The sequence below is a fragment of the Pleurodeles waltl genome, chromosome 9, assembly GCF_031143425.1.
Source record: "Pleurodeles waltl isolate 20211129_DDA chromosome 9, aPleWal1.hap1.20221129, whole genome shotgun sequence".
Classification (NCBI taxonomy): domain Eukaryota; kingdom Metazoa; phylum Chordata; class Amphibia; order Caudata; family Salamandridae; genus Pleurodeles; species Pleurodeles waltl.
Window position 1 is genome coordinate 375,893,210 of NC_090448.1, and position 27,060 is coordinate 375,920,269.

General features: G+C 44.1%; 1 protein-coding gene across 3 annotated transcripts in view; it reads left to right on the top strand.

The window, feature by feature from the left end:
• The window catches only part of LOC138259329 (transmembrane protein 87A-like), a 425,924-nt gene that overhangs the window by 384,605 nt on the left and 14,259 nt on the right, over positions 1–27,060 (top strand). For all 3 annotated transcript variants that reach the window (XM_069206965.1, XM_069206966.1, XM_069206967.1), the window contains 2 exons: positions 5,339–5,442; positions 13,747–13,823. In XM_069206965.1, the coding sequence (XP_069063066.1) occupies positions 5,339–5,442; positions 13,747–13,823 (181 nt within the window). The remainder of the gene's footprint in view (positions 1–5,338; positions 5,443–13,746; positions 13,824–27,060) is intronic.

Here is a 27,060-nt window from a genome sequence, read left to right on the forward strand (position 1 = left end):
GGGTTCCCCTGAAGGAGACCAAGAAATTAGCCAAAATACAACGAAAAATTTGGTTTTCTTCAAAAACATTGGAAAAAAGGGCTGCAGAAGAAGGCTTGTAGTTTTTCCCCTGAAAATGGCATCAACAAAGGATTTGTGGTGCTAAAATCACCATCTTCCCAGCTTTCAGGAACAGGCAGACTTGAATCAGAAAACCCAATTTTTCAACACAATTTTGGCATTTTACTGGGACATACCCCATTTTTACTATTTTTTGTGCTTTCAGCCTTCTTCCAGTTAGCAACAGAAATAGGTGTGAAACCAATGCTCGATCCCAGAAGGCTAAACATTTTTAAAAAGTAGACAAAATTCTGAATTCAGCAAGGGGTAATTTGTGTAGATCCTACAAGGGTTTCCTACAGAAAATAACAGCTGAAATAAAGAAAACATTGAAATTGAGGTGAAAAAAAACAGCCATATTTCTAAATGTTTTACTCTGTAACTTTTTCCTGCAATGTCAGATTTTTTAAAGCAATATACCGTTACATCTGCTGGACTCTTCTGGTTGCGGGGATGTATAGGGCTTGTAGGTTCATCAAGAACCCTAGATACCAAGGGCCAATAAATGAGCTGCACCTTGCAATGGGTTTTCATTCTATACCGGGTATACAGCAATTCATTTGCTGAAATATAAAGATTGAAAAACAGGTATCAAGAAAACCGTTGTATTTCCAAAATGGGCACAAGACACAGTGTTGAGAAGCAGTGGTTATTTGCACATCTCTGAATTCTGGTGTGCCCATACTAGCATGTGAATTACAGGGCATTTCTCAATTCTACATCTTTTTTACACACCGTCTTACATTTGGAAGGAAAAAATGAAGAGAAAGACAAGGGGCAAAAACACTTGTTTCGCTATTCTGTGTTCCCAAAAGTCGCCCAATAAAAATGGTACCTCACTTGCGTGGGTAGGCCTAATGCTGGTGACAGGAAACGCAACATGGACACATCACATTTTTACATGGAAATCTGACATGTTTTTTGCAAAGTGTCTAGCTGTAGATTTTGGCCTCTAGCTCAGCCGGCACATAGGGAAACCTACCAAACCTGTGCATTTTTGTAAAATTAGACACCTAGAGGAATCCACGATGGGGTGACTTGTGGGGCTCTTACCAGGTTCTGTTACCCAGAATCCTTTGCAAACCTCAAAATGTGGCTAAAAAAACACTTTTTTCCCACATTTCGTTGACAGGAATTTCTGGAATCTGAGAGGAGCCACAAATTTCCTTCCACCTAGCATTCCCCCAAGTCTCCCGATAAAAATTATACCTCACTTGTGTGGGTAGGCCTAGTGCCAGCGACAGGAAATGCCCCAAAACACAACGTGGACACATCACATTTTCCCAAAGAAAACAGAGGTGTTTTTTGCAAAGTGCCTACCTGTGGATTTTGGCCTCTAGCTCAGCCGGCACCTAGAGAAACCTACCAGACCTGTGCATTTTTTCAAACTAGACACGTAGGGGAATCCAAGATGGGGTGACTTGTGGGGCTCTCACAAGGTTTTGTTACCCATAATGCTATTGCAAACCTCAACATTTGGCTAAAAAACACTTTCCCCTCACATTTCGGTGACAGAAAGTTCTGGAATCTGAGAGGAGCCACCTAGGGGAATCCTAGAAAAGGGGGGCAGAAATGGCGAAAAATACATTGCCCCCAAAGGAGAGCGACGCTTGCCCAAGGGGTCAGTCTCCCACACAATAAAAACACACACACGTGCATACACACACACTAATTCGCTGGTGTCTAGTAGGCATTACTGTGCGATCGGGCAGCAGGAATGCTCAGAGAGACATCGAGGGAAAGGAAAATCATTTCCTTTCCCTCGATGCCTCTTTCAGAGGGATCCCCCCCAGCCCGGAGGTAAAACTTACCTCCTTCCTCATAGATGCGATGGAAGCAAATGGCTTCCAGCGCGTCTTTGCACCTTTTCATGATGTCAGCACGCGATCATGCGCTGACATCATGGGGGGGTGGAAGGGGAAGCGATTCCCCTTCCAACCCTGACCTGGGGGGGTGGGGGAGCAGCCCTCGGAGGGGAGCGCTAGCGCTTCCTCCGAGGGCCGGTAATCGGACATAATGGTTACGTCCGTGGAGCCAGTAAGGCGCAGCCACGGACGTGACCATTATGTCCTGTGGCCCTCAAGTGGTTAAACAGCATCAAAACAATTGAAGAAAGAAACAAAACTCTCAAAGTCTGTACCAATTTATAAAAATAAACTGTATTTTTATAAATTTATGAACACCAACATGAAAATGATCCACCTTGATGCATCAGGAGTCGTAGATTGTTAACGAAACAATAAACTAAGTCTTTTTACTCAAGCTTTGGCAAATTCAATGATTGTGACTAGATTTACATCAAAGGTGAATGCGGTGACTTCAGATTGTTTTGGACGACCACCTATAGTGGGGACCCAGTCAGAAAGACCACCAAGGTCCAGTGGAACAGTTAACCTCCACAAGAAAAGCAACCTCCAATCCAGTTCCAGCATCAGTGGCCAGTTGCCATGAACGTCTAATGAGTGGTCCTGATACAGGTTTTTCTCTAACCAGACAATCGCGAGCTATAAGTAGCTACCAGACCCCTTCAGAGTGACTCACATCCTGGTGTTCATTTTTAAATAAGCACAGGGTCACATTTTTCCTTTTAAAACTAAGGGAAGGCTGTGCCTATTTTACATTATTATCAAAAGGCTGCAGATAGCACGGCCTGATAAGGAGCAGTGCTGGAGTCAAATTTATGACCGAGGACACAGGGGTGAAGAACTGAATCACTGAGGTATTTAACTCTTAAATGAAAGTCCTTGTCAACTCAATATTGGACGTGAGAACAAACTGATGGCTCTCAATGCTTTTAAATCATAGAAAATTAAAATGAAAAGTTACCTGATGCCTAAATTAACGTTTCATTTTAATTTTCTAAATTTTTATTTTCAAAGTGTTGATTTTACAAACAGCAGGCCTCTTGCTCCCTGTGGCCAGTAGAACACTGCCATATTTATAGCTGAAAAATACAGTCATTCTTTAGATGAGAGACATTTAAAATGCAGAAAATATTTAAACTTGAAAAATATTTTTGCACTTTAAATTTCTCCCATTTAATAAAACTATTGTATGTTTGTGTTATACATGCAACGGTGCCACATATGGTGAAAGGTATGTCCTGTGCCACAAGTTCACACTACACAGGCTCACAGTTAACCATGCAAATATCTCATTCCTGTGCACACATGTTCATACATCCCCAAAGACTACACTCTCACTAACACAGGTGGCAGCACTGTCGTAGTGCCCTTAGTCAAAGTATTTTGCTCAAGCCATAGTATCTGGCTCTATGGACATTAGGCCTAAAGTCAAGGAAGCTCGGTGTGTGGGGTATCAGGTAATAATGTGCGAGTTGTTTGGCCTTCCATAGTTGACAATGATTTTCACTGATCAGAAGTAGCTCTGCAGAAAGGGAGAACCCTGTCCTGATGCAAGGGATATAGGATGCTGAAGTTGCTGTGCAGTCAACAGAAGACTTTCTTGACTTGATCCTCGGTCCATGGTTCTGGTGGGGCCTTTTTGGCCACAAGGGTTGATGTCCCTCAAAGTACCGTGTTCCAGCAAAAGTCCAGTCACCACTGGACTAATGGTCTTCGGACACAGACGAACCAGTAGGTCCAGTTATTCTTGTCATAGCTCACCTGTGTGATCAAACTGCACTCTGGTGCATCTTTTGAGTGTTGGGGGTCCTGAGACTGCCTTACGGGTGACTGACCTGTGCTATGGCATTGAATGGACTCTGCCTGCACTTGGTGTGGGCAAAGTCGAACTCAGGCAGGCAGGCTGCTCGTGCATGCTGACATGGCAGCTCTACAGGTTTACTTTTACTCGTATCAAGCAGGGTGGCACAATCAGTGCTGCAGCCCTGGTGACCCCTTTACCATCCCTGCCCTGGGGATCACTGGTACCATGTATTAGGGCCTTACAGGGGTGGTAAAGTCATTGCCAGTTGGGTTTACAAAACTCTCAGTACAATTTAAGGCTACGTTCTGGGAGGAGTTTCTGACTCGATATCAATTTAAAAGGTAACAAATCTACAGGTAGAATTATTTGCCTAAAGTTACATACATTTGTGACAATGTTTCTGGTGGACACTGTTTCTGCCTAAACATTTTCACCAATTCCACACACCTCCCCCTTCTGAATGATGATCATTTGCTTCAGATGATAAGGTTCCAATTTAGTTGTTGCACTGCACATCCAGCATTCAATCTGATGGTTTCCTTGTCAGAGCTTTTAAGGGTGTTGAATAAGTGGACAGGTAACTGGTGTCACTTTGAGATTATGGCTTCAGTGATGTCATACCAGCTCTGTTTCTGGTCCCAAAATGAGACATCGCGACCTACTGATGGAGTATAGCTAGGAAACATTTCAGAATGCTGGCTTACACCTGAGGATGCTCAAAATGTGAGGAACATTCAGATAGATATTTCAGCCAGAAAGATCATTAGCAAAGGTAAGTAGCTTTTTCTTGTGCATCAACAATTATTATAACATATGAGTATATTTTAAAATAATGATTCTGAACTTTGCAAAAAAAAGTTTCTTTGTTGACTCTATATCTAGTATGATGAGCTGCCCTTTCACATCTCACTGTTTGAGTCCTGTAAAAAAGGCCTCCACCTCTGAACTACAGCTGCCAGTCACCTCTTGGTGAGGTGCTGGGAAGTGACGGGAGTAGCCACCCCTTTCAACAGAGTTGAAGTTTTGTTGTCAAACATATTAGTTGAAATGTGGAGCACCTTTAAGCGTCTCACAAATTGTCAAGTTATTGGGAAAAACAAGTAAATGTACACACATAAACTGAAAAAGAATCTAGGGCTTATGCAAAAAAATTGAAACTCAACAGTACCTGTTGAAGAGTCCCTTAAGGTTCAAATAAGGTATTTAGAGAGCAATGATGTGGGGGAGAAGGATGTTTGCTGGTAAAAGCACAGAGCTGTTCAGAGATGCATTGATTAAGCCCTCTCCACGAGTAAGCCTCATCCTCATAAGAAGGCTGTGGGTTCTCATCCATCTGAGATGTGCACAGTGGAGACAAGGAATTATGGTAAGCATGTCATATAGCATGGGCTTCATTCAAGCAAAATATTCTGTCCCTCTGTGCTGAGTTAGTTGTTGGTGGACGTAATGATATTGTTAGTGCTGAGGAAAGGTAATGGTTGATGGAGACTGTATTATGGAAAGTATCCTGATAACTGTACTTTTGATGCCTGTATGACTTGCGTGACCAATCTGTTGTGACTCTTGACAGGACTGGCATGAGTTATGGCTCAACGATGCATTTTGGAGGTTTCTCTTCTCCATCATCCTTCTAGTGATCATGTTCTTGTGGAGACCATCTGCCAACAACCAAAGGTTTGTAATAAGCACGCTTGGCTTGCCAAGGTCTTGGTTCCCTGGGGACAGTATAGTGGTGCAAGTTTGAGTGTTCTGTTTTACGTGTCTGTCATAGAGTAGCATATCACATCAACCCCTCGCGGTCTATGGGAAATGTTTTCAGTCTATCATGAATTACCTCTTTGTTGGAAAGAGTTGGATATTTCAGTTTTGTCTGGTGAAGGTGCTGAGTGATTTTGCAGTAATCCATCATGGAAAAGCTGGTAACGTGACAAAAGGCTGAATACTCATGTCTTGGTTTGAACACACAGTAGCAAGGACTCATTGAAATGTGTATGCATGTGTCTCAGTCTGTCTGGTTCCCCAGTCCCTGTATTTGTGGCAGGTGAAAAGCGCAGAGGGTTCCAGCTACACTTTTGCATTTGTGTAGCATTCATTGGAAATGGGCTGTGCTCCTTCATGTACTGTGTTGACATGTAAGAGTAGGTCAAATACCAAACTGCCAATATACCCCAATAAAGCCTACGTGAAACAATAATAATTGCTTAGCTGATCTCACCATTAGTCTAAATTCAGTCCTTTTATCTAGTGCATCAGACAAATAAGTCTATCTGTCTGCATCTGCTGCATTCTGATTGGTATTTTGTTCTCCTGGTCCTCCTATTAACCATTCTTGTTGTTGCAGAAAATGTACTACTTTAAATCCTGAATGTGGTGTTGTAATTGGACAATATAATGATGCTTGTTCCATAAGTTCACCCCTGTCTTCTAATGGGGGTACCATTGCCGTTGTATCTTGTCCCTTTTGAACAAAATGTCTCTCTACTGTTAAGTCCTGTTCTCAACAGGCTGTATCATGTACCTTTCCCATCCTCTCCCTTTCATATTTCATTACTTTCCCAAAAGTATCTTTTGACTTCTTCCACTGTCTCCGTCTTGCATAATCGTTTGATGCATTAAATGCCTCCAACTCTAATAGCTTTATCCTTTTCCCTTTCTTTTTTTTCCATTTTTATTTCATCAATTTTTGCAGGTACATAATTAGAAAATTTGAGGATAAATCAACCAATCTTGGCATACAAAATAGTTCATAAGACACAAGGATAGCATATTTGTGACCAGAGAAAAGTCAGTGCAATATATATACAGCCAATATACATAACTGCATTCCTATTTTCCAGGTAGACAATGCTTCAGCCCTTCATTCTGAGTGAATCCCTACTTATTCCCCAGATACCAATAAACTTCCGTGTTGCACCGATTCGTTGAGCATGCAATTGCTCCTTATAGCGTACAATTTTCATTTTACACTCCCAAGGCTCATAAGATTGTGGTAATGGTGACTTCCATGCCTGTAGGATTAATGACTTGGCAATCAGGGAAGCAATGAAAAGGATTTGCTTTGATAGGATTGATAAGCTAGTATACCTGGAGATGCCAAAAAGCGCTCCGGCGGAATCTGGGACAAGGAAAACCTGGACTTCAGAGCTAATCCACTGCAATATTCTCTCCCAGTATTCCACCAGCTTTGGACATGTAAAGCATAGATGTAGCCAATCCCCCTGAATTAACCTACAGTGTGGACAATGCCCGGAAGCTGCTGGAAATGCTTTCTGTATTCAGGTTGGAGTGAAATACAGCATCCACTTTGAGTAAAATGCATTTTTTTTTAAAGTTTGCACCCCTCATCGACTTGTGAGATAGAATATTATAGTTCCTCCATAGCTGTAGATCTATCTTACATCCTGTTACCTTTTCGACCTTCATCAAAAAACTAGGAATCATTGTTGACGAAGACTGGATACTCAGGATCCGATACCATTTGCCTGTACCCTGCTGATTTTTCTCATAGAAAGCCTGGGCAATTGTGGCGCAAACAAATCTATTAAATTCTCACTGTCTGCAAAAAGTGTTGCCCTTGAAGATAGGAAAATCTAAGACCGTCCGGAATAGATGCTTCGTCCGCTTGACATTGAACCCATGGTTTAATTTGGTCGGCAAGTAAAAAAATCTGAACCTGGAAAAACCCGCCTGTCCCCACTTAAGGATATGGCTCGGGCTCAGCTTAAGGCCCAGAATCTCTTAATCACAGAGCAAAATTGACGTGTGAAAACTGAGGACTTGATATTTCTCATGGAATCGCGAAACCCTAAATTGAACTGCGATCCGAATTTTATACCCGGTAAGTTTGGGAAGCCGTGGTATCTTAACAAAATGGGGAAGCTGGGTGCTGGTTTCTGCTAACATTCGCTAAAGATAATAGTTGAAGTCTAACTTGTATGATAGGGCAGCTCTTATAGTCCAATCCAAGAAAACAGCCTTATAATATTTCCTGAAATGGGGTAGAACTAGCCCACCTTTGTCTACCGCTAGGAATAGCATATCAAGCTGTGTACAAGGTTTTTTATTTGTCCAGATGAACTGATGGAGCATCATATCTACATCCTTGAAAAATATTTGAGGTACTTTAATAATTATATTAGAAAAACAGGAAGAGAGGAAGGATAATCATTTTGATGAGTGCCACCTGTCTGATGATTGTCCATGGACGAGCTTGCCATTTCTGCAAGGGACCTTGAGCTTTACTTAGGATGGACATATACTTAATCTGGTAGAGATCATAAAAATTATTGGTTACATATATACCCAAATACCTAATTGGGCGTGTAAGCTGAAAATGAGCCCACATTGCAGAGGGGAGAACAGAGTGAGTACTGTTAAAATAAAGGAATTCCAACTTGGTATGGTTAATTCTATACCCACTCAAATCCAAAAAAAACTTGATCTTCGCAAAAGCCCTTTCTATATTCGGGGGTGCAGCTAAAAAGTAGAGACTCGTATCGCCGGCAAACAGTTTCAATTTGGGTGCTTGAGGTAACGCTGCACGGATAGAAATATCTTGGCGAAGAGCAAGTGCCAGGGGTTCTATGAATAGAGCAAACAGCACTGGGGAAAGAAGACATCCCTGGCGAGTACCCCGACAGACTTGCAAAGTCCCAGCTATGCGTGTGTTAACCAAGATCTTGGCTTGAGCCTTGGAGTACAGATTGCGAATTACCTCAATAAATTGTCTGGGGAAATTAAACCTAACCAAGATCGAGAACAGAACCTCCATTGGACTAAATCAAACGCTTTTTCTGTGTCGAGCGTACAAATAGCAGCCCGGATATTATTTTGGGAAAAGTAGTCAATAGCCTGTACTAAGAAATTGGTATGAGTTGATATAAGTCTGCCAGGAAGAATGCCACACTGGTCCTCGTGGATTACCCTTTGGGCCACAGAGGTGGTTCTAGCCGCCAAAATCTTTGTCAGTAGTTTATAGTCATGATTTAATAAGCTGATCCAGCTATAAGAGCACAGTTCCTCATGTGGCTTATCCTTTTTTATAAAGCTAACAATGACAGCCCTTGTAAAAGAAGCGGTACATCCACCCCATTGAGTATATCGTTGAAAAGAGTGACCAAGAATTCTGCTATTTGACCTATCAATGCTTTGTAAACCTCGGCCAGCAGGCCGTCTTCGCCACAGGCTTTCCCATTAGGTGAGGCAAGGATCACCTCTTTTACTTCTGACAGTGCAATGGGCGCTATTAGTAAGGCCAGTCTTCCTCACCTAAAATTGGCAGTTTGATCAAACTTAAGTATTGATTTATCTGTCCCACATTAGTTACAAGTGTGAAAGCATAAAGTCTTGCGTAATGGGACAGGAAAGCCTCCTTTGCATCCTTGGGGTGGTTGACTAGTATCCCCTGGTTCTCATCAAATATTGACTTAAGGAAATTACTAGTAGATCTTTTCTGACTTACAAGGACAAAAGCCTACCCACATGTTCGTACTGTTCATATTGTGACTGGAAGCTTGTGTGCTGGTTAACTATTTCACAGGATAGATAATGATCCCTCAATTTATCCTGGGTCTCCTTTAGTCTGAGTGCAGCCTCCGAATCATGGGTAGCTTGGTAGATCCTTACATCTTGATCAAGCTCCTCCTGAAGGCCGGAAGCTGTCTCCCTTGCTAATCTGGATAGGTGAGCTTTATATGATAATGTTTCACCCCTTATGTAAGCTTTACAAGCTTCTCAGATATCAAATAAGGAGGCGGACCCTTTATTGTTGTCGAAGAACCTGGTGATCGATGTCTTAAGAATCGCAGTCCACCCTTCATCTGCCAAAAGGGATTTGTCAAAGTTCCATCACAGACAATTAGCCTGTGCCCCTGGCATATCTAAACTAATCTGGGAAACTGAGTGATCAGAGAAAGGATTGGACAATATACTCGAGCCGTGCCTGGCCCACTGAAAAGAAGCTAGGATATAGACTATCCTCGAGGCTGTATTGTACCTTTTAGGAAAACAGGTAAACTCTAACCCCTGAGGATAATCTGCCCTTCCAGACAGCTACTATCACCAAGTCACAAAAGAATTTAGCCAAAAAGCGGGATGCTCTTGGTTTGTTCTGTGACTTGTTCTTACGTGAGGCATCGAATTGGGTATGATGTTAAAATCCCCTCCTACAATGAGCAAGCCAGGAAGTGTGATCACAACGTTATTTAAGCTCTGAAAGGAGCTTGTTTTGTCGTCAGTGGGGCCATAAAAGCTTGCAAAGTGTGTATACTGATTAGAAACTAGGGCACTAATTATGACCCACCTTGCCTGTGGATCTTTGTGAACCTGATAAACATCTCTGGGAAATTCACGCATTACTAAAATGGCCACCCCAAGAACAGCGGTATTGGCAGATGCAAAAAACATTTGGGTAGCTTGGGAATTTTTTGCTGACGTTTTAGATGAGTCTCCTGCAAAAGAAATATCTGGGTTTGCAATTACCTTACCATTTAAGTAATACATGTAATTTTCACCTGGTTATTTGCCCCATTTAGGTTATATGCAACAACCTCTAGACTTCTTCCTGCCATTACCTAGCTTATTATAATTGTGACTTGCAGGCATACAGTACTAACCCCTCTATCCTGGACAAGTCCCTTCACTAATGGATCATGTTCCCTCATAGTAGCTGCTCTAGTCTGGATATTCCCCCTATCCTTGCATATATCACCTGCTATTTTTCCCCACCCTGGTGTAAAAAATGCAACCCACCACCCTGAAGTGCCTAACCCAACCCCCCAGAGAAGACAGTGGAGGCGGACTTCGATTGGCCTGGTTCTGTAGCAAAAATATTTGAAGCTGGATGGTTGATGATACAGTGAGAACTTCCTGAGATGAGGAAAGAGCCCCTGGCTGTAAAACGCTATCTTCTGTCTCTTTAGTAGCTTCAGTATTCTCAGGGTTGTGCATAGTAAAGATGCTTCATTGGACCCATCCAAAACCTTTGTAGAAGTAAGCCCGGTACTGTTAGCATAATGCTGCTGCCACGAATATCCTGTGGCAGACTCCTGAGACTGGAGAGTAATTACCAGGAAGCCCTCTCATATTCCGAAGACCTTGTACTAGGAGCAGTAAACAAGGGATAGATTGATTTAATGTTTGCACTCCCGCTTTCACATAATTGAGGATTCTTAGTGTTTGGCTCTTGTATCTGGAACCCCCTCCCCCTAAGGGGAAGCTCTTATGGTCCAGGAGCTGGTAGCCATATTGAGAGCTGTTTGTAGCCTCGCATCAAAACAGTCCGACTAACGTCTGAATTTGTAGGGTCTCTACTGGGACACCAATAGACATCTTCTGTGCTAGTGCCGCTCCTGGTTGTATAACTGGTGCAGGGTCATCAGGCCTCCTTGTTTGTAGGCATATTGGATTCCTTGGTTAGTATGGATGGTGACTTGCAATTTCTGTGGGATATGGTTTATTATTATTATTATTTTTTTATTTATTTTTACACTAATCGAGATTTTTTCAGACCATCGAGCGCAAGCCGCTTCATCCTCCTCCAAATACCTGCAGCGCCAAAGAAGAGGAGGGGGATGCTAGAGACTCACAAGAGGGCAGCAAGCTGCATCTGTGCTACACAGACCACTTTCACAGCTTCTCTTGATCATCTCTACCAGTGAGGCTCACCAAATTTCTTACTTCTGTTACAGCACTTAAACATATAACAAAACATTTTTAGGAAAACAACCCATTGCAACCTAACAACCATTGTTTTATGCTGCAGTTTCAAATTTAACTAGATATAGTATGCAACTTGTACTTCTTACCGGGGTGTTGTAGCAACCTTCACCCTTTTATTCCTGGATACTTCAATATGGAATATTAATTCAAAGTCTTGCAGTCTCTCTGTTGGGGAGAGATCACTGGTAATGAGACGAATATCCAGTGCTGGGAACTCGGTAACTGACTCCCTCATGGTTAGGATGTACTATAAATTTTTGTGTCAGCGTCCTTACTAATGGAGGGATATACATTCAAAAAGAAATATGCTTTTCAGGTTTTGCAACCAAGGGTCTGACAGTGCTCAGGGTAAAGTCAGTTTACACCAACCATCTGGTTGTCCTCTTACCAAAACGTCATGCTCACACTGATGCCTCAGCCTTGGTCAATCTTCCCTTAAAGATGTGTTCCAGATGTCCAGGATTACCACATTTAATTTCCTACATACAATATAATATTAGGAAGTATCCAAACAATCATGCATGCATTTCCTTAATCTTCCACACTGCCCGTGTGAATAGGCAGATCTTTGGTTAAGCAGGGTGTCTGCTCACCTTATTTTCTGCACAGTAATCTATTCAGTCAGGGCAGGCGGTTCTCCACTGGCAGCAGTCCGTAAAGACAAGCTTGACTTTGGGCTGGGTCGCCAAATGTTGACTAGGGAAAAAAAGGTTGTATTATGTTGGCAATACAATATAGGTTTAATCACAATATGGCCGGGGGGGTCAGGCAAACCCACAGAGCTGAAGCTGACCTCAAAGTGCTGCTCGCAGGCATATCCTTTTATACTCAGAAACTACAATGGCTCTACGTGCATTATCTTAAAAAAACAGTAAACAAGTCATGAAATAAGACAAGTTGTTGATCTCTTTCTACAGAAACACCACACCACCTGCATCTTTGAACTCGTGTCCTTCTCCTCTTGGTTCCCCTGCAATCCTAACAGAACTTTTAAACATTAACCTTTTCTCCCCAGGCATGTGTCCTGATATGCTGTTCCCAGGATCTCTTATTTGACTTTCTATCTGGTTGACTAAATAAACCTTTGACCACATATTTTCTCAACAGCGACTCTGCTAATAGTGTGAGTTGAGGGTATGTGCTTGTGTTCTCTAATCCTAAATTCTTCAAAGCTTTGGTAATTATGTTTTCTTGTTTAAACCTGATGATCTTGCAAACTGCTTTTCCTCTGGACTCCCACGTACTCTGTGTCCTTGTGAAAATTAGGCCTGTGCTTTTCTATAATTACGTACAGTTGTACAACACTTTCTGCTGATGTCTGTGGTGGTGAGATTTCTTCGCACTTTATAGTTTCCTTAACTGGTAAGTGGCAAACATTACCAATTCAAAGTTTTACCCTTAACAATGTGACGGTGGTGTTAGCTAATTTGTCACAATTTGGTTCATGTCTTTCTATAACTGGATGCATGATTGGTAAAAGCAGCAGCTGACAGCAATGCCCTGCTCACCCGCAACAGGCAGAGTGCCTACTCCACAAATTAGACTTCACAGTAAATGGGGGGGGGGGGGGGGGGGTGCAGGGTGTTTGCAGTTATTTTTTTCTGTTTCTCAGGTTCAATTAGGACTAAATACGTTTATTGGCTTTTGTCATCTGATTGCTTTTTGTCATTTATTTGATTGAACATACAAAACTATACTAAACAACCTTTGATTCTTTACTTCTGAGCCCTTGGAGTAGTGCTACTTGTTCTGTATAGCTAAACTGTGAGAGTGCATTCTGTGGAGAATAACTACTGCTCTTCTGCCAAAAGGTTACTTTGATATTGACTTGATATCTTACAACTTGATATCTTACACACCTTCATATACCTCTCATGAAACTACCTTACCATGACAGGCATGACACAATATAAATGTTCTCTCCATTATCTCTGGTTAATCGAAGGACTGGCTATTCCAGTTATAAATTTACATTAATTTAAGGGACTTGCATAATTCTTGGGGCATATTTTATAAAATACTGAATGGCGATTGCAATGTTTTCTGATATGAGTCTTGTATGTCAGTAATGTTCATGCAGTTGCTTAAGTTAAGATATTGACCTTAGCGAAACTGGTATACTCATGGCCATGTTTTCCTTTTCCCCACCTCCATAATCCCCATCCTTTATCCCCTTTCAGCACATTTTCCTGGATTTGCTTTGACCTGTATAACATATAGTGCAGTGACAAATTTGTCTGAACTCTGATTTAATCATAGGTACGCCTTTGTGCCACTCATCGATGAGGGGAGTGAGGAAGAGGAGGAGGAGGAACAAATGGCAAATGAAGGCATCGGTAAGTACACTGTTGTTTCTGACCTTGGGCCTAATGTGAGATACCCTTCTATTGCAAAAAATGGAGAAAAAAACTGACGTGTCAACAGAGCTATGTCAGTTAATGCCAGTTTGTGATCGGTCAGTGTTTAACAACTGCTCTTTGAGGCAAATTGTGAATTTTGAAACACCTTATCAATGTAATTCTGAGGGTAGCTGGCATCCTATGGCTAGTAGCATTTTGGAGGCCAAACGAATTATGGGGGACCGCCTGTATAAATGGTTGGATTGATTTACAGTTTGAATCCAGTGTATTTTATCTATAAGTACCCTGATAGAACCAGTGCACTTTAATAGCAATTAAGCTCCAGATCTGCATACAACTGGTCACAAAATACTGGTTGGAATTTGCGACCAGTATTTTTGCATCCAGTGTGGTAATTTCCAAACTGAGCTATGTACTAATAAGTCTGTTAGCAAATTACCTATTTGCAGTGGATCGCAATTCGACCTACCTTCTGCTTATTAATGAGGTAGGTTGCAAATTGCAACCCACTGTGAATCTCAGCCAACACAGGGATGGTGGCCTGCTGGGGTCAGAAGACCACCATGTTTGTGATTGCTGTTTAATAATTTTTTTAATGCAGCCTATTTAAAAAGACAGAAGACAAGTTTATTTGCTTTATGGTATTTTTTTGCGGCACTGTGATCTCCTCCTCTTACACAAACAGAATCAGCCCGTTTGCGATCTCAGAAAAGCTTTTACATTTGACCTTTAGTCATTACTGTCAGTCAACTTCCATTGTGTGAATTGAAGTGTTGGAATCAGTCTGTCTAAAAGCTGGTGCCACAAGATTCAGGCTGGTCTGTGAGTACTGGTTGGAACTTGGCCCACCAGTGCTACATTTGTTGAGTCTGTAAGACGATCATTATGATCCATGTTTTCAGTAGAATGAAAAAGTTGTGGGCAGGGAGTTTTAAAGGGGTGTGGCTTATAAAACGTAGCTAAGAAACCTCCACAAGATAAGTTAAATATGCTACTATGGGTATGGAGTCACTCATGTGAAGTAGAATTATGTGCTTGACAAGTCATAAATGGCATCTTACTGGACAATGGATTAACCAGAATTAGCAGGCAACAAAATATTTATTAATCATAGGGAGTTGCACATGCCAAGGCAGTCTTGGAAGTCAATTGTCTTATTATATGGAGCTCAATTTAGTAAAGCAAAGTTGCATTTTGTAAAAACATTTAATAACCATAAGTTCGATGGCATCTGTCGCTGTAGATACGCATGTTTTGCAATAGCTCGCCATCTGGTGTTGGGCCGGAGTGTTACAAGTTGTTTTTCTTCGAAGAAGTCTTTCGAGTCACGGGACCGAGTGACTCCTCCTTTTGTCTCCATTGCGCATGGGCGTCGACTCCATCTTCGATTGTTTTTTTTCCGCCATCGGGTTCGGACGTGTTCCTGTCGCTCCGAGTTTCAGAACGGAAAATTAGCTAATTTCGGAAGATTTTCGTCGGTATTGTTGCGTTCGGGATCGGCGTACTTAGATTCAACACCGCATCGAAGATCGAAGAGCTCCGGTGCCCTTCGGGGTAGTTTTTCGATCCCCCGTCGGGGCCTGGTCGGCCCGACCGCGTGCTGAAGTACGCCGATGGAACGGACCCCGTTCCGTTTCTGCCCCAAATGCCACAATAAATACCCCTATACAGACCAACACTTGGTCTGTAACCTGTGCCTGTCACCTGAGCACAGTGAAGACACCTGTGAGGCCTGTCGTGCGTTCCGGTCCCGAAAGACACTCCGAGACCGTCGAGCCAGAAGACTTCAGATGGCGTCCGCGCCGACAGCCCACCGAGAGTTCGAGGAGCAGGAAGAGGAAGGTACCTTCTCGATCCAAGAATCGGACTCCGAAGGATTCGTCGATACACAAACCGTGAGTAAGACGTCGAAAACCACACAGAGGAAAATTTACAAGGCCCAGGGGACGCCACTGCCATCAGGCCATGGCTCCACCCATAAATTCGGTGACCGCCCGTCGGCACCGAAAAAGGCCCAAACAGTGCCGAGATCGTCCGACTCCGGTCGAGACACTGGCACGCAGCCTTCTCGGGACCGAGAAAGTGCTGGAGACAAGCCTCGACACCGAGATGCCGGTGTGGACACGGCTCGACGCCGAGACAGCGGCACCGAAGAAGATCGACGCCGAGAGGTTTCGGCCCCGAAAAAGAAAAAAGTCACCTCGGAGCCGAAAAAACACGCAAACAAGGTTTCGGTGCCGAAACAAACTGCAAGCGACCCAGCTTCAGGCTCTTATACAGAAGAGCACTCGCTAACCTCCCAAATGCAAAAGCATAGGTTTGAGGAAGAGCTACAATCAACTGATGTGGACCATACGCAAAAGCGTATCTTCATACAGCAGGGGACAGGAAAAATAAGCACCCTTCCCCCCATTAGAAGAAAGAGAAGGTTGGAGTTCCAAACTGAACAGACACCACAACCAAAAGTGGTGAAAAGAGTTACCCCACCACCCTCTCCTCCGCCCGTGCTTAACGTCTCACCAGCACGAACTCCATCACACTCCCCAGCTCACACCACCATAAGCCAGGGTGACCAAAATCAAGACGCATGGGACCTATACAACTCCCCAGTGTCAGATAACAGTCCGGAGGCATACCCTACGAAGCCATCTCCACCAGAAGACAGCACCGCGTATTCTCAAGTGGTGGCTAGAGCAGCACAATTTCACAACGTAAGCCTCCACTCAGAACAGGTCGAGGATGATTTTTTATTCAACACACTCTCCTCCACCCACAGCTCATACCAAAGCCTGCCTATGCTCCCTGGTATGCTCCGGCACGCGAAAGAAATCTTTAAGGAGCCGGTCAAAAGTAGGGCAATCACACCAAGGGTGGAAAAAAAGTATAAGGCGCCTCCTACAGACCCGGTTTTCATCACTACACAGCTGCCACCAGACTCTGTCGTTGTAGGAGCAGCTAGGAAAAGGGCCAACTCTCACACATCTGGAGATGCACCACCCCCAGATAAAGAAAGCCGCAAGTTCGATGCAGCTGGTAAAAGAGTCGCAGCACAAGCTGCAAACCAGTGGCGCATCGCGAACTCCCAGGCACTACTTGCGCGCTATGACAGAGCCCACTGGGACGAGATGCAACATCTCATTGAACATCTGCCCAAGGACTTACAAAATAGGGCAAAACAAGTGGTTGAGGAGGGACAGACCATTTCCAACAACCAGATCCGCTCCTCCATGGACGCTGCAGATACAGCTGCACGGACAATTAATACATCTGTAACTATCAGAAGGCATGCATGGCTCCGAACGTCTGGATTTAAACCAGAGATTCAACAAGCAGTTCTCAATATGCCTTTTAATGAAAAAGAACTGTTCGGTCCAGAAGTGGACACAGCGATTGAGAAACTCAAAAAAGATACGGACACTGCCAAAGCCATGGGCGCACTCTACTCCCCGCAGAGCAGAGGGAATTACAGTACATTCCGTAAAACACCCTTTCGAGGGGGGTTTCGGGGTCAGAGCACACAAGCCAGCACCTCACAAGCAACACCGTCCAGTTACCAGGGACAGTATAGAGGAGGTTTTCGGGGACAATATAGAGGAGGGCAATTCCCTAGAAATAGAGGAAGATTTCAGAGCCCCAAAACCCCTACTACTAAACAGTGACTCACATGTCACTCACCCCCTCCACACAACACCAGTGGGGGAAGAATAAGTCATTATTACAAAGCATGGGAGGAAATCACTACAGACACTTGGGTTCTAGCAATTATCCAACATGGTTATTGCATAGAATTTCTACAATTCCCTCCAAACATACCACCAAAAGCACAAAATTTGACAACACACCATTCCAATCTCCTGGAGATAGAAGTGCAGGCACTATTGCAAAAGAATGCAATCGAATTAGTGCCAAACACACAAATAAACACAGGACTTTACTCACTGTACTTTCTGATACCAAAGAAGGACAAAACGCTGAGACCAATCCTAGACCTCAGAGTAGTGAACACTTTCATCAAATCAGACCACTTTCACATGGTCACACTACAAGAAGTATTGCCATTGCTAAAACTACACGACTACATGGCAACTTTAGACCTCAAGGATGCTTATTTCCATATACCAATACACCCATCGCACAGGAAATACCTAAGGTTTGTATTCAAGGGAATACATTACCAATTCAAGGTACTGCCTTTCGGATTAACAACCGCACCAAGAGTCTTTACCAAGTGTCTAGCGGTAGTCGCTGCACACATAAGAAGGCAGCAAATACATGTGTTCCCATATCTAGACGACTGGCTAATCAAGGCCCATTCGTTAATACAGTGCTCAAATCACACAAATCATATCATACAAACCCTCTTCAAACTAGGGTTCACCGTCAATTTCACAAAATCCAAAATTCTGCCGCGCAAGGTACAACAATACCTAGGAGCCATAATAGACACATGAAAAGGAGTAGCCACTCCAAGTCCACAAAGAATTCGAAATTTCAACACCATCATACAACGCATGTATCCCACACAAAGGATACACGCAAAGATGGTACTACAACTCCTAGGCATGATGTCTTCATGCATAGCCATTGTCCCAAACACAAGACTGCACATGAGGCCCTTACAACAGTGCCTAGCATCACAATGGTCACAAGCACAGGGTCACCTTCTAGATCTGGTGTTAATAGACCGCCAAACTTACCTCTCGCTTCTGTGGTGGAACAACATAAATTTAAACAAAGGGCGGCCTTTCCAAGACCCAGTGCCACAATACGTAATAACAACAGATGCTTCCATGACAGGGTGGGGAGCACACCTCGATCAACACAGCATACAAGGACAATGGAACGTACATCAAACAAAACTGCATATAAATCACCTAGAACTTCTAGCAGTTTTTCAAGCACTAAAAGCTTTCCAACCAATGATAGTTCACAAATACATTCTCGTCAAAACAGACATGACAACAATGTATCATCTAAACAAGCAAGGGGGACGCACTCCACGCAGTTAAGCCTGCTAGCACAAAAGATTTGGCGTTGGGCAATTCACAACCAAATTCGCCTAATAGCACAATTTATACCAGGGATCCAAAATCAACTCGCAGACAATCTCTCTCGAGATCACCAACATGTCCACGAATGGGAAATTCACCCCCAAATCCTGAACACTTATTTCAAACTCTGGGGAACACCTCAGATAGACTTGTTTGCGACAAGGGAGAACGCAAAATGCCAAAACTTCGCATCCAGATACCCACACAAACAGTCCCAAGGCAATGCCCTATGGATGAACTGGTCAGGGATATTTGCTTACGCTTTTCCTCCTCTCCCTCTCCTTCCTTACCTGGTAAACAAACTCAGTCAAAACAAACTCAAACTCATATTGATAGCACCAACTTGGGCAAGGCAACCCTGGTACACAACGCTGCTAGACCTATCAGTAGTACCCTGCATCAAATTGCCCAACAGGCCAGATCTGTTGACACAGCACAACCAAAAGATCAGACACCCAGATCCAGCATCGCTGAATCTAGCAATCTGGCTCCTGAAATCCTAGATTTCGGGCACTTACAACTTACCCAAGAATGTATGGAAGTCATAAAACAAGCCAGAAGGCCATCCACCAGGCACTGCTATGCAAGTAAATGGAAGAGGTTTGTTTGCTACTGCCATATTAATCAAATACAACCATTACACACAACTCCAGAACATGTAGTGGGTTACTTGCTTCACTTAGAAAAATCTAACCTGGCTTTCTCTTCCATTAAAATACACCTTGCAGCAATATCTGCATACCTGCAGACTACCTATTCAACTTCCCTATATAAGATACCAGTCATTAAAGCATTCATGGAGGGCCTTAGGAGAATTATACCACCAAGAACACCACCTGTTCCTTCATGGAACCTAAATGTTGTCCTAACTAGACTTATGGGTCCACCTTTTGAACCCATGCACTCCTGCGAAATACAGTTCCTAACCTGGAAGGTGGCATTTCTCATCGCCATTACTTCCCTAAGAATAGTAAGCGAGATTCAGGCGTTTACAATACAGGAACCTTTTATACAACTACACAAGAATAAGGTCGTCCTAAGGACCAATCCTAAATTTTTGCCAAAGGTTATCTCACCGTTCCATCTAAATCAAACAGTGGAACTTCCAGTGTTCTTTCCACAGCCAGATACCGTAGCTGAAAGGGCACTACATATATTAGATGTCAAAAGAGCATTGATGTATTACATTGACAGAACAAAAAACATCAGAAAGACTAAACAACTATTTATTGCATTTCAAAAACCTCATGCAGGAAACCCAATATCAAAACAAGGTATAGCCAGATGGATAGTTAAATGCATCCAAATCTGCTACCTTAAAGCTAAACGACAGCTGCCCATTACACCAAGGGCACACTCAACCAGAAAGAAAGGTGCTACCATGGCCTTTCTAGGAAACATCCCAATGCAAGAAATATGTAAGGCAGCCACATGGTCTACGCCTCACACATTCACCAAGCACTACTGTGTAGACGTGTTATCCGCACAACAAGCCACAGTAGGTCAAGCCGTATTAAGAACATTATTTCAGACTACTTCCACTCCTACAGGCTGATCCACCGCTTTTGGGGAGATAACTGCTTACTAGTCTATGCAAAACATGCGTATCTACAGCGACAGATGCCATCGAACTGAAAATGTCACTTACCCAGTGTACATCTGTTCGTGGCATCAGTCGCAGTAGATTCGCATGTGCCCACCCGCCTCCCCGGGAGCCTGAGCAGTTTGGAAGTTACCTTCAATTATTTATATATGTATCATCTCAACCTTAAATAGGTGCATACTTAGTCACTCCATTGCATGGGCACTATTACTACAATTCAACTCCTACCTCACCCTCTGCGGGGAAAAACAATCGAAGATGGAGTCGACGCCCATGCGCAATGGAGACAAAAGGAGGAGTCACTCGGTCCCGTGACTCGAAAGACTTCTTCGAAGAAAAACAACTTGTAACACTCCGGCCCAACACCAGATGGCGAGCTATTGCAAAACATGCGAATCTACTGCGACTGATGCCACGAACAGATGTACACTGGGTAAGTGACATTTTCATTATTAGTCATCACTTTCAAGTTTAGTTGCCCAACCAGCACTTTGCACTCTATCAAGACGTGCAGACCTATGGCATTCTCAACGCTTTCAAGGCTCATTAATTTTTTTTATCGTTTTTTTTTTTTTTAAAGGTGGCTTCTTTTTGTCACTAAAAGAGGATTCCTGTAGTTCCCTGGAAGTATCAAGCAGATCTGTATTTAAAAATATAAGTTGCGGTAGTTCCATAGGCGATAAAATTGAAGATTGAGTATACATTTGACTTTGAAAATAAAAGTCCTAACCTGTGCTTGATTCATGCTATATGCTGATTCTTCATAGAAAGGTGAATCCAGTGGATAGGGGGCCACCCTTGAAACTATAAGTAGTGAGGGTACGAGGCGAGTGTAGCATCACAAGACAATTTGCACCCAGGGGCACTGAAGTGTGTAACAATACATTGTATTGTGTATTAGATTCAGTACAGCTGTGTGATTAAAAGTGTTTTGTTTTTTTTCTTTTTCAAGATGCACTGGGCTTGGGGGACATTGATATATTGTTGTCTATAATGAATTGATGAGTGCTGAGCTCCAGCACCTCGCATTAGCCCTCTGAGAACACTGCCACTGATCCCCTGACAGTCCACTGCCGAAAGAGGTTGTACTTGGCCCAGTTTACAGAGCCATCGTAGGAAGAGCCCCAGGCCACCACTTGCAAGCTATTCCAATCCCTATATTAGGAGCCTCACAGACACCTCTATCTGCTTTTTGTGCCCCCACCTCCCTAAATGCCGTCTGACAGGATATGCCAGGCCTTGACAGAGAAACCCGTCCAAGCAGGGGCAAACTGTGAAGAACACATTCAAGCCAGGGGATGAATGGAGCTGACCTAAAGCCCACAATTATTTTTTTTACTTTTAACAAATTGAAGCTTAAGCTCTCTGTAGCCAGACCCAAAACCAGAATCTATAACATGGTAAGCCCTAGACATACTGCCTCAAAACGTAATGTGTAACCTGGCCTCCCCCAATTTTGTCCTCGGTGGTATAGGATAGCTTTAGTTTTTTGAAAAGCAAGTTCGCTTTTCCCTTTCTTGGCTCTTTTGGACTGAATGTTTTTCGGGCATTGATGTGTTCAGGGTTCCCACACACGCTCTTTACTCCAAAGTCTATACTTACATTAAGCATTTATGGTCCCTTTCAGAGAGTTTTCTCAGAAACAGTTTTTAAATTTTAAAATGTCTTGTATTTAGGATTGTGTCCAATGCATTTTCAGGACTAATCACAAATCAGTTTCTTACTTTAGTCATTGTCTGGTATCAAGGAGTGCAGGTTTCGTCGGGTACACATCAGGGAATGGTTCCCACAGACTGCCCGCTTGTACTTTATTATCAAAAATGGTACACTTACCAGCAGCATTTGGCATCCCTGAAAACCTCTCAAGTGACATATTTTAGACCCCACTCACAGCATTTTCAGGACTGTCAAAAGGGATAAAGCCTTTAGGGCTCCCTAGCTGAACGCCAGTGTCTCTTTTAGGTGTGGCACCAATGGAATTTGGCCTAATTAGCTTGCTCTTACGGGAAATCCCAAAGAGGAAGCCTGTTTTTCTGTACTAATTGAACATGATTTGTGCCAGTATGGAACACCTACTAACCTCACAAATTAGAGGCCGGTAATTTTGTTGAGAGCTTTTGATACTTCCTCCATAGTGCAAAATGCTTGAGAAAAAGCTCAAGGCACAACAGAAAGCAGTTTAGCGCCTGGTATCCCTGGCTCTAACCGTTAGTTAAGCCTCACATCAAGAGTTTATTCCATACAAAGTACTTACAAGCGTTGTGTGCTGCATATCCCAAATTTCGGGTTATTTTCAAAGGTACTATGTAATGTACTTCCCGCAGTAGTGGGGGTGAAAGTCTTCATGATTCAGAGGCTAAAAAAACACTCCGATGTCAGAACTTTACACTTTATTTCCATAAGATTAGTGTGCAGTTTACAATATACCACATCAGTTTTTCAAATCAGCCATGACCTGATGCTACCTTTTTAACCTCTCAGCCCGGAGTTTCTAAGGTTGTGGACACTATGCTGTTTGTGGTCAGAAGTGGTGAATTAAATTACGATTCTTCTAGACTGTAACCATGTGAGTGTTTATCCCCGATGCATTCACTGTTCCAGGATTAGTTGGATCTTCTTATACTTATTGTAATTCTACGGTTTTAGTTTCAAGAAGTCATCAGTGCACATACAACCTAATTTTAGGACAGCGTCCTTGGCTTTCCGGAGACCTGTAAAAATTTTAATAATCTGCAGGGCTGCCTCATGAGAGAGCCTTATAAGTTTTTCTGAATGGCCTTGTGTATGCTCCTCTAGATATTACTTCTAGTTAAGGCAGTCTGAGAGCCCATACCTTATCGTCTTATTTGCACTAGACCCTATGCTGCCTCCATTAATTTATCATTTGTTTTTAACATTTGCAATGGAAGGAGGAGGACAGAGAGGGATAGTTATGTTCAATGGCAAGTGGCTGTAGATGCACATGCTCTGCATACGACTGCAATCTAATGCGGAGTCCGGATGTGTGCAAGACGTTTTTCTTCGAAGAAGCTGTTAGAGTCACGAGGTAAAGTCACCCCTCTTCTTGGTGATACTGTGCATGGGCATCGACTCCTTTGTTAGATTGTTTTCTTTCCAACATCGGGTTTGGTTGTGTTCTTCGGTGCTCTGGTTCAAGACCATTTCGGGCTCCCTTTGGATCATTATACATCTCCATACTCATCGGTATTGTTTTCATTTACCTTCCATTCACATACATTGAAAACAGGAAGATAAATCCCTCTTCGTCAGTTCGAGTTTCGCTTCCGGCCTTCGGGCCTTGCTCGGTTGGGCTTCTCTGATTTTCATAATATCAGTACCCTTCAAGAAGGCTATGCTGATGGTACGGACACCCTTTCAATTTTGTCCTCGCTGCCACGCTAAATACCCACAAGCAGACCTCCATTCGGTTTGCAGCCTCTGTTTATATCCTGACCACAACGAGGAAAGCAGTGAGGCCTGTCGATCGTTTTGATAGAAGAAGACACTGCAGGATCATCAGGTGCGTTAAAAGAAATGCAGCGCAAAGAGTTGGAAGAGCCACCGGACATCTTCGGTATTCAAGACATTAAACCGCAGGAAGAGCTGCACGAGGCTTCTGTGGCGGGGAAAGAGGCCTTTGCCATTCCACACTCTGAATGGGACTCTCAGGCTGAGACCAGCGTGCACATGCAGGAGATTACATCGGCGCAGCACGCAGTGAGTACAAAGGCCCCTCTCCTACCCACCAAAAACATTTGCACCAACCAAACATAAGGCTGCTGGGCTACCACTGCCAACAGGCAATGGTAGGCACCAAACAAGTTCCAAGAAAGCCCCGCCCTCTGACTCGGCACAGAAGGATTTGCCTAATGCTTCCGCCACTCCTCAGACTCAAATGGTTTCAGCACCAAGCCAACCAACGCTGTCTTCTGTCCCCAAGACATCCGCACCCATCATTTCAGCAACAAAACTCAAGGCTTCTTCGGCATAGAAAGTTTCAACTTCAGCATTGAAATTGACTGTTTCTGCACCAGAGCTGATTTTACATGCTATGGCGGAGAAACTCGATCCGAAACAAAAGACAATACATATTCAGGCTAATACTAGTTGGATCATCGCAAAATCAGCAAAGCTGACACCAACTGAATCCAAGTGTCAATCTTCATTCGAGGAGGCCATTCATTTACCAGCACCTCCTAAGAAAAAGGAGGACATGGCCACCAGTCCTATTCCTCCACCTTTACCACCCTCTCCTCCACCTTCTTCACCACACCACTCACAATCAGATGTGGAAGACATGATTGGGGGAACTCCATAGGGATCTCCACAGTCTTATGTAGAAGATCAAGGAGGGAAGGGATGATGACACACAACAGCCACCATTAGATCCCTGGGACACATGATATTTATCCACTAGGTGATCCAGACCCAGATGTATATCAAGTTAAACCATCTCCACCAGATGACACCACATCTTTTAATGAACTGGTAGCTAGGGCGGCTGCATATAATCAGGTTATCTTACACAAGGACCCTATGGAAGATGATTTTCTGTTTGAAGCCTTTTCCTTCACCACTAGAGCTTGTCAGTACCTGCCCATGCTAAAAGGCATGACACGTTGTAGGAAAGTGCCCTGGTTACCCCCAGTTTCTGTCTGTATGTTTGACTGTGTTTACTGGGTCCCTGCTAACCAGGACCCCAGTAGATTTGCTCTGTCCTCTAAATTGTACCTTTTTCTTTCCACAATTGACATACTGGTCCCCCCATGTAAGTCCCTAGTATATGGTACCGAGGTAACCAGGGCATTGGGGTTCCAGGGGATCCCTATGGGCTGCAGCAGTTATTCTGGTGCCCATAGGGAGCCCATGCAAAGGGTTCTGCATGCCTGCCATTGCAGCCTGCATGGAACAGGTGCATGCACCCGTTTTCACTACAGGTCACTACAACAGGTCACTTATAAGTCACCCCTATGGTAGGCCCCCTCACCCCAGAGAGCAGGGTGCAGGTACCTGTATGTGAGGGCACCCCTGCATTAGCAGAGGTGCCCCCACAAACTCCAGATCCATTTTCCTGGAATTTGTGGGGGCGGGGACACCATTTTACATGTGTACTGGACAAAGGTCATTACCTATGTCCAGCTACATAATGGTAACTCCAAACCTGGGCATGTTTGGTATCAAACATGTCAGAATCATACCCCACTACTGTTGCAAGTATTGGAAGTATGATTCCATGCACTCTGAGGACTCCTTAGAGGACCACCAGCATTACTGCCACCAGTCTTACAGGATTAGCTGGGCAGCCCAGCACCTGCCACCCCTCAGACATGTTTCTGCCCTCCTGCTACTTGATCTGATCAAGCCCAGAAAGTAAGAACAAAGGATTCCCTTTGGGAAAGGGAGGTAACACCCTCTCCCGTTGGAAATAGGTGTGACTGGCTTGGGAGGAGTAGCCTCCCCAAGCCACTGGTTTGCTTTGAAGGGCACATTTGCCACCCTCTGTGTTTAAACCAGTCCACACCGGTTCAAGGACCCCCAGTCCCTGCTCCGGTGCGAAACTGGATAATGGAAAGGGGAGTTACCACTCATCTGTCCATCACCACCCCAGAGATGGTGCCCAGAGTTCCTCCAGAGGGTCCCTGGGTTCTGCCATCTTGATTCTAAGGTTGGCAGGGAACTTGGGGAGCATCTGAGTGGCCAGGCCAGGCAGGTGACATCAGAGCCCCCTCCTGATAGGTGCTTACCTGGTTAGGTGGCCAATCCCCCTTTCAGGGCTATTTAGGGTCTCTCTCTTGGGGTGGGTCCACAGATTTGGCTTCCCAGATTCCAGCAGGACTCCTCTGCAACCTTCACGTCGACTTCTGGCCTCCGGAACAGCGACTGGAGCCTCCAGGAACCGGCAAGCTGCTCCCAAGAAGAAAGGACTCTTCAGCAAAATTGTTTCCAGGGCTCCTGACAGCTTTGCTACAATTTCCCCGCCGTGCATCCTCAGAAGACTGCAACTCTTCAGCCTGCACAAGAAGAAGAAGGAATCTCCCTTGGAATGGAGGAGTCAGTCCCCTGCAGCCGCAGGCACCCACGACAAGCGGCTGCGTGGATCCCCTCTCATGCTTATTTGCGTGGATCCTGCATCACGGTTTGTGGTCCAGAGTAGTCCTCTTGGTCCTCTCTGCCAGCTGTCCAACTTAGGTGGAGGTAAGCCTTTGCCTTCCTATGCAGGACAGTACCCCCGTGCACCGCATCTCTTGCAGCTGCCAAGGCTTGTTTGCATCTCCTCCAAGGGATCTTCAGGCAATGTGTAGCTCCAGCCCCCAGCACTCCATCCTGCAAAGCACAGCCTCCTGCGTCATTCTCCTGCGGCGTGGAACCCACTTTTGTAGTGCTGAGTGGGCTCCTCTTGTGACTCCAGTGTCCCCTTCCTGTGGGACTCCTGTGGGTGCTGCCTCTGCTCCTGTGGCTTCTCTGCGACTCTGAGGTCCCCTGTGAATCCCCCTCCTGGGTTGAGTCCTACTGGGCCTTGCTGGTCCCCGGCAGTACCTCTTTTCCACTAACCGCGAGT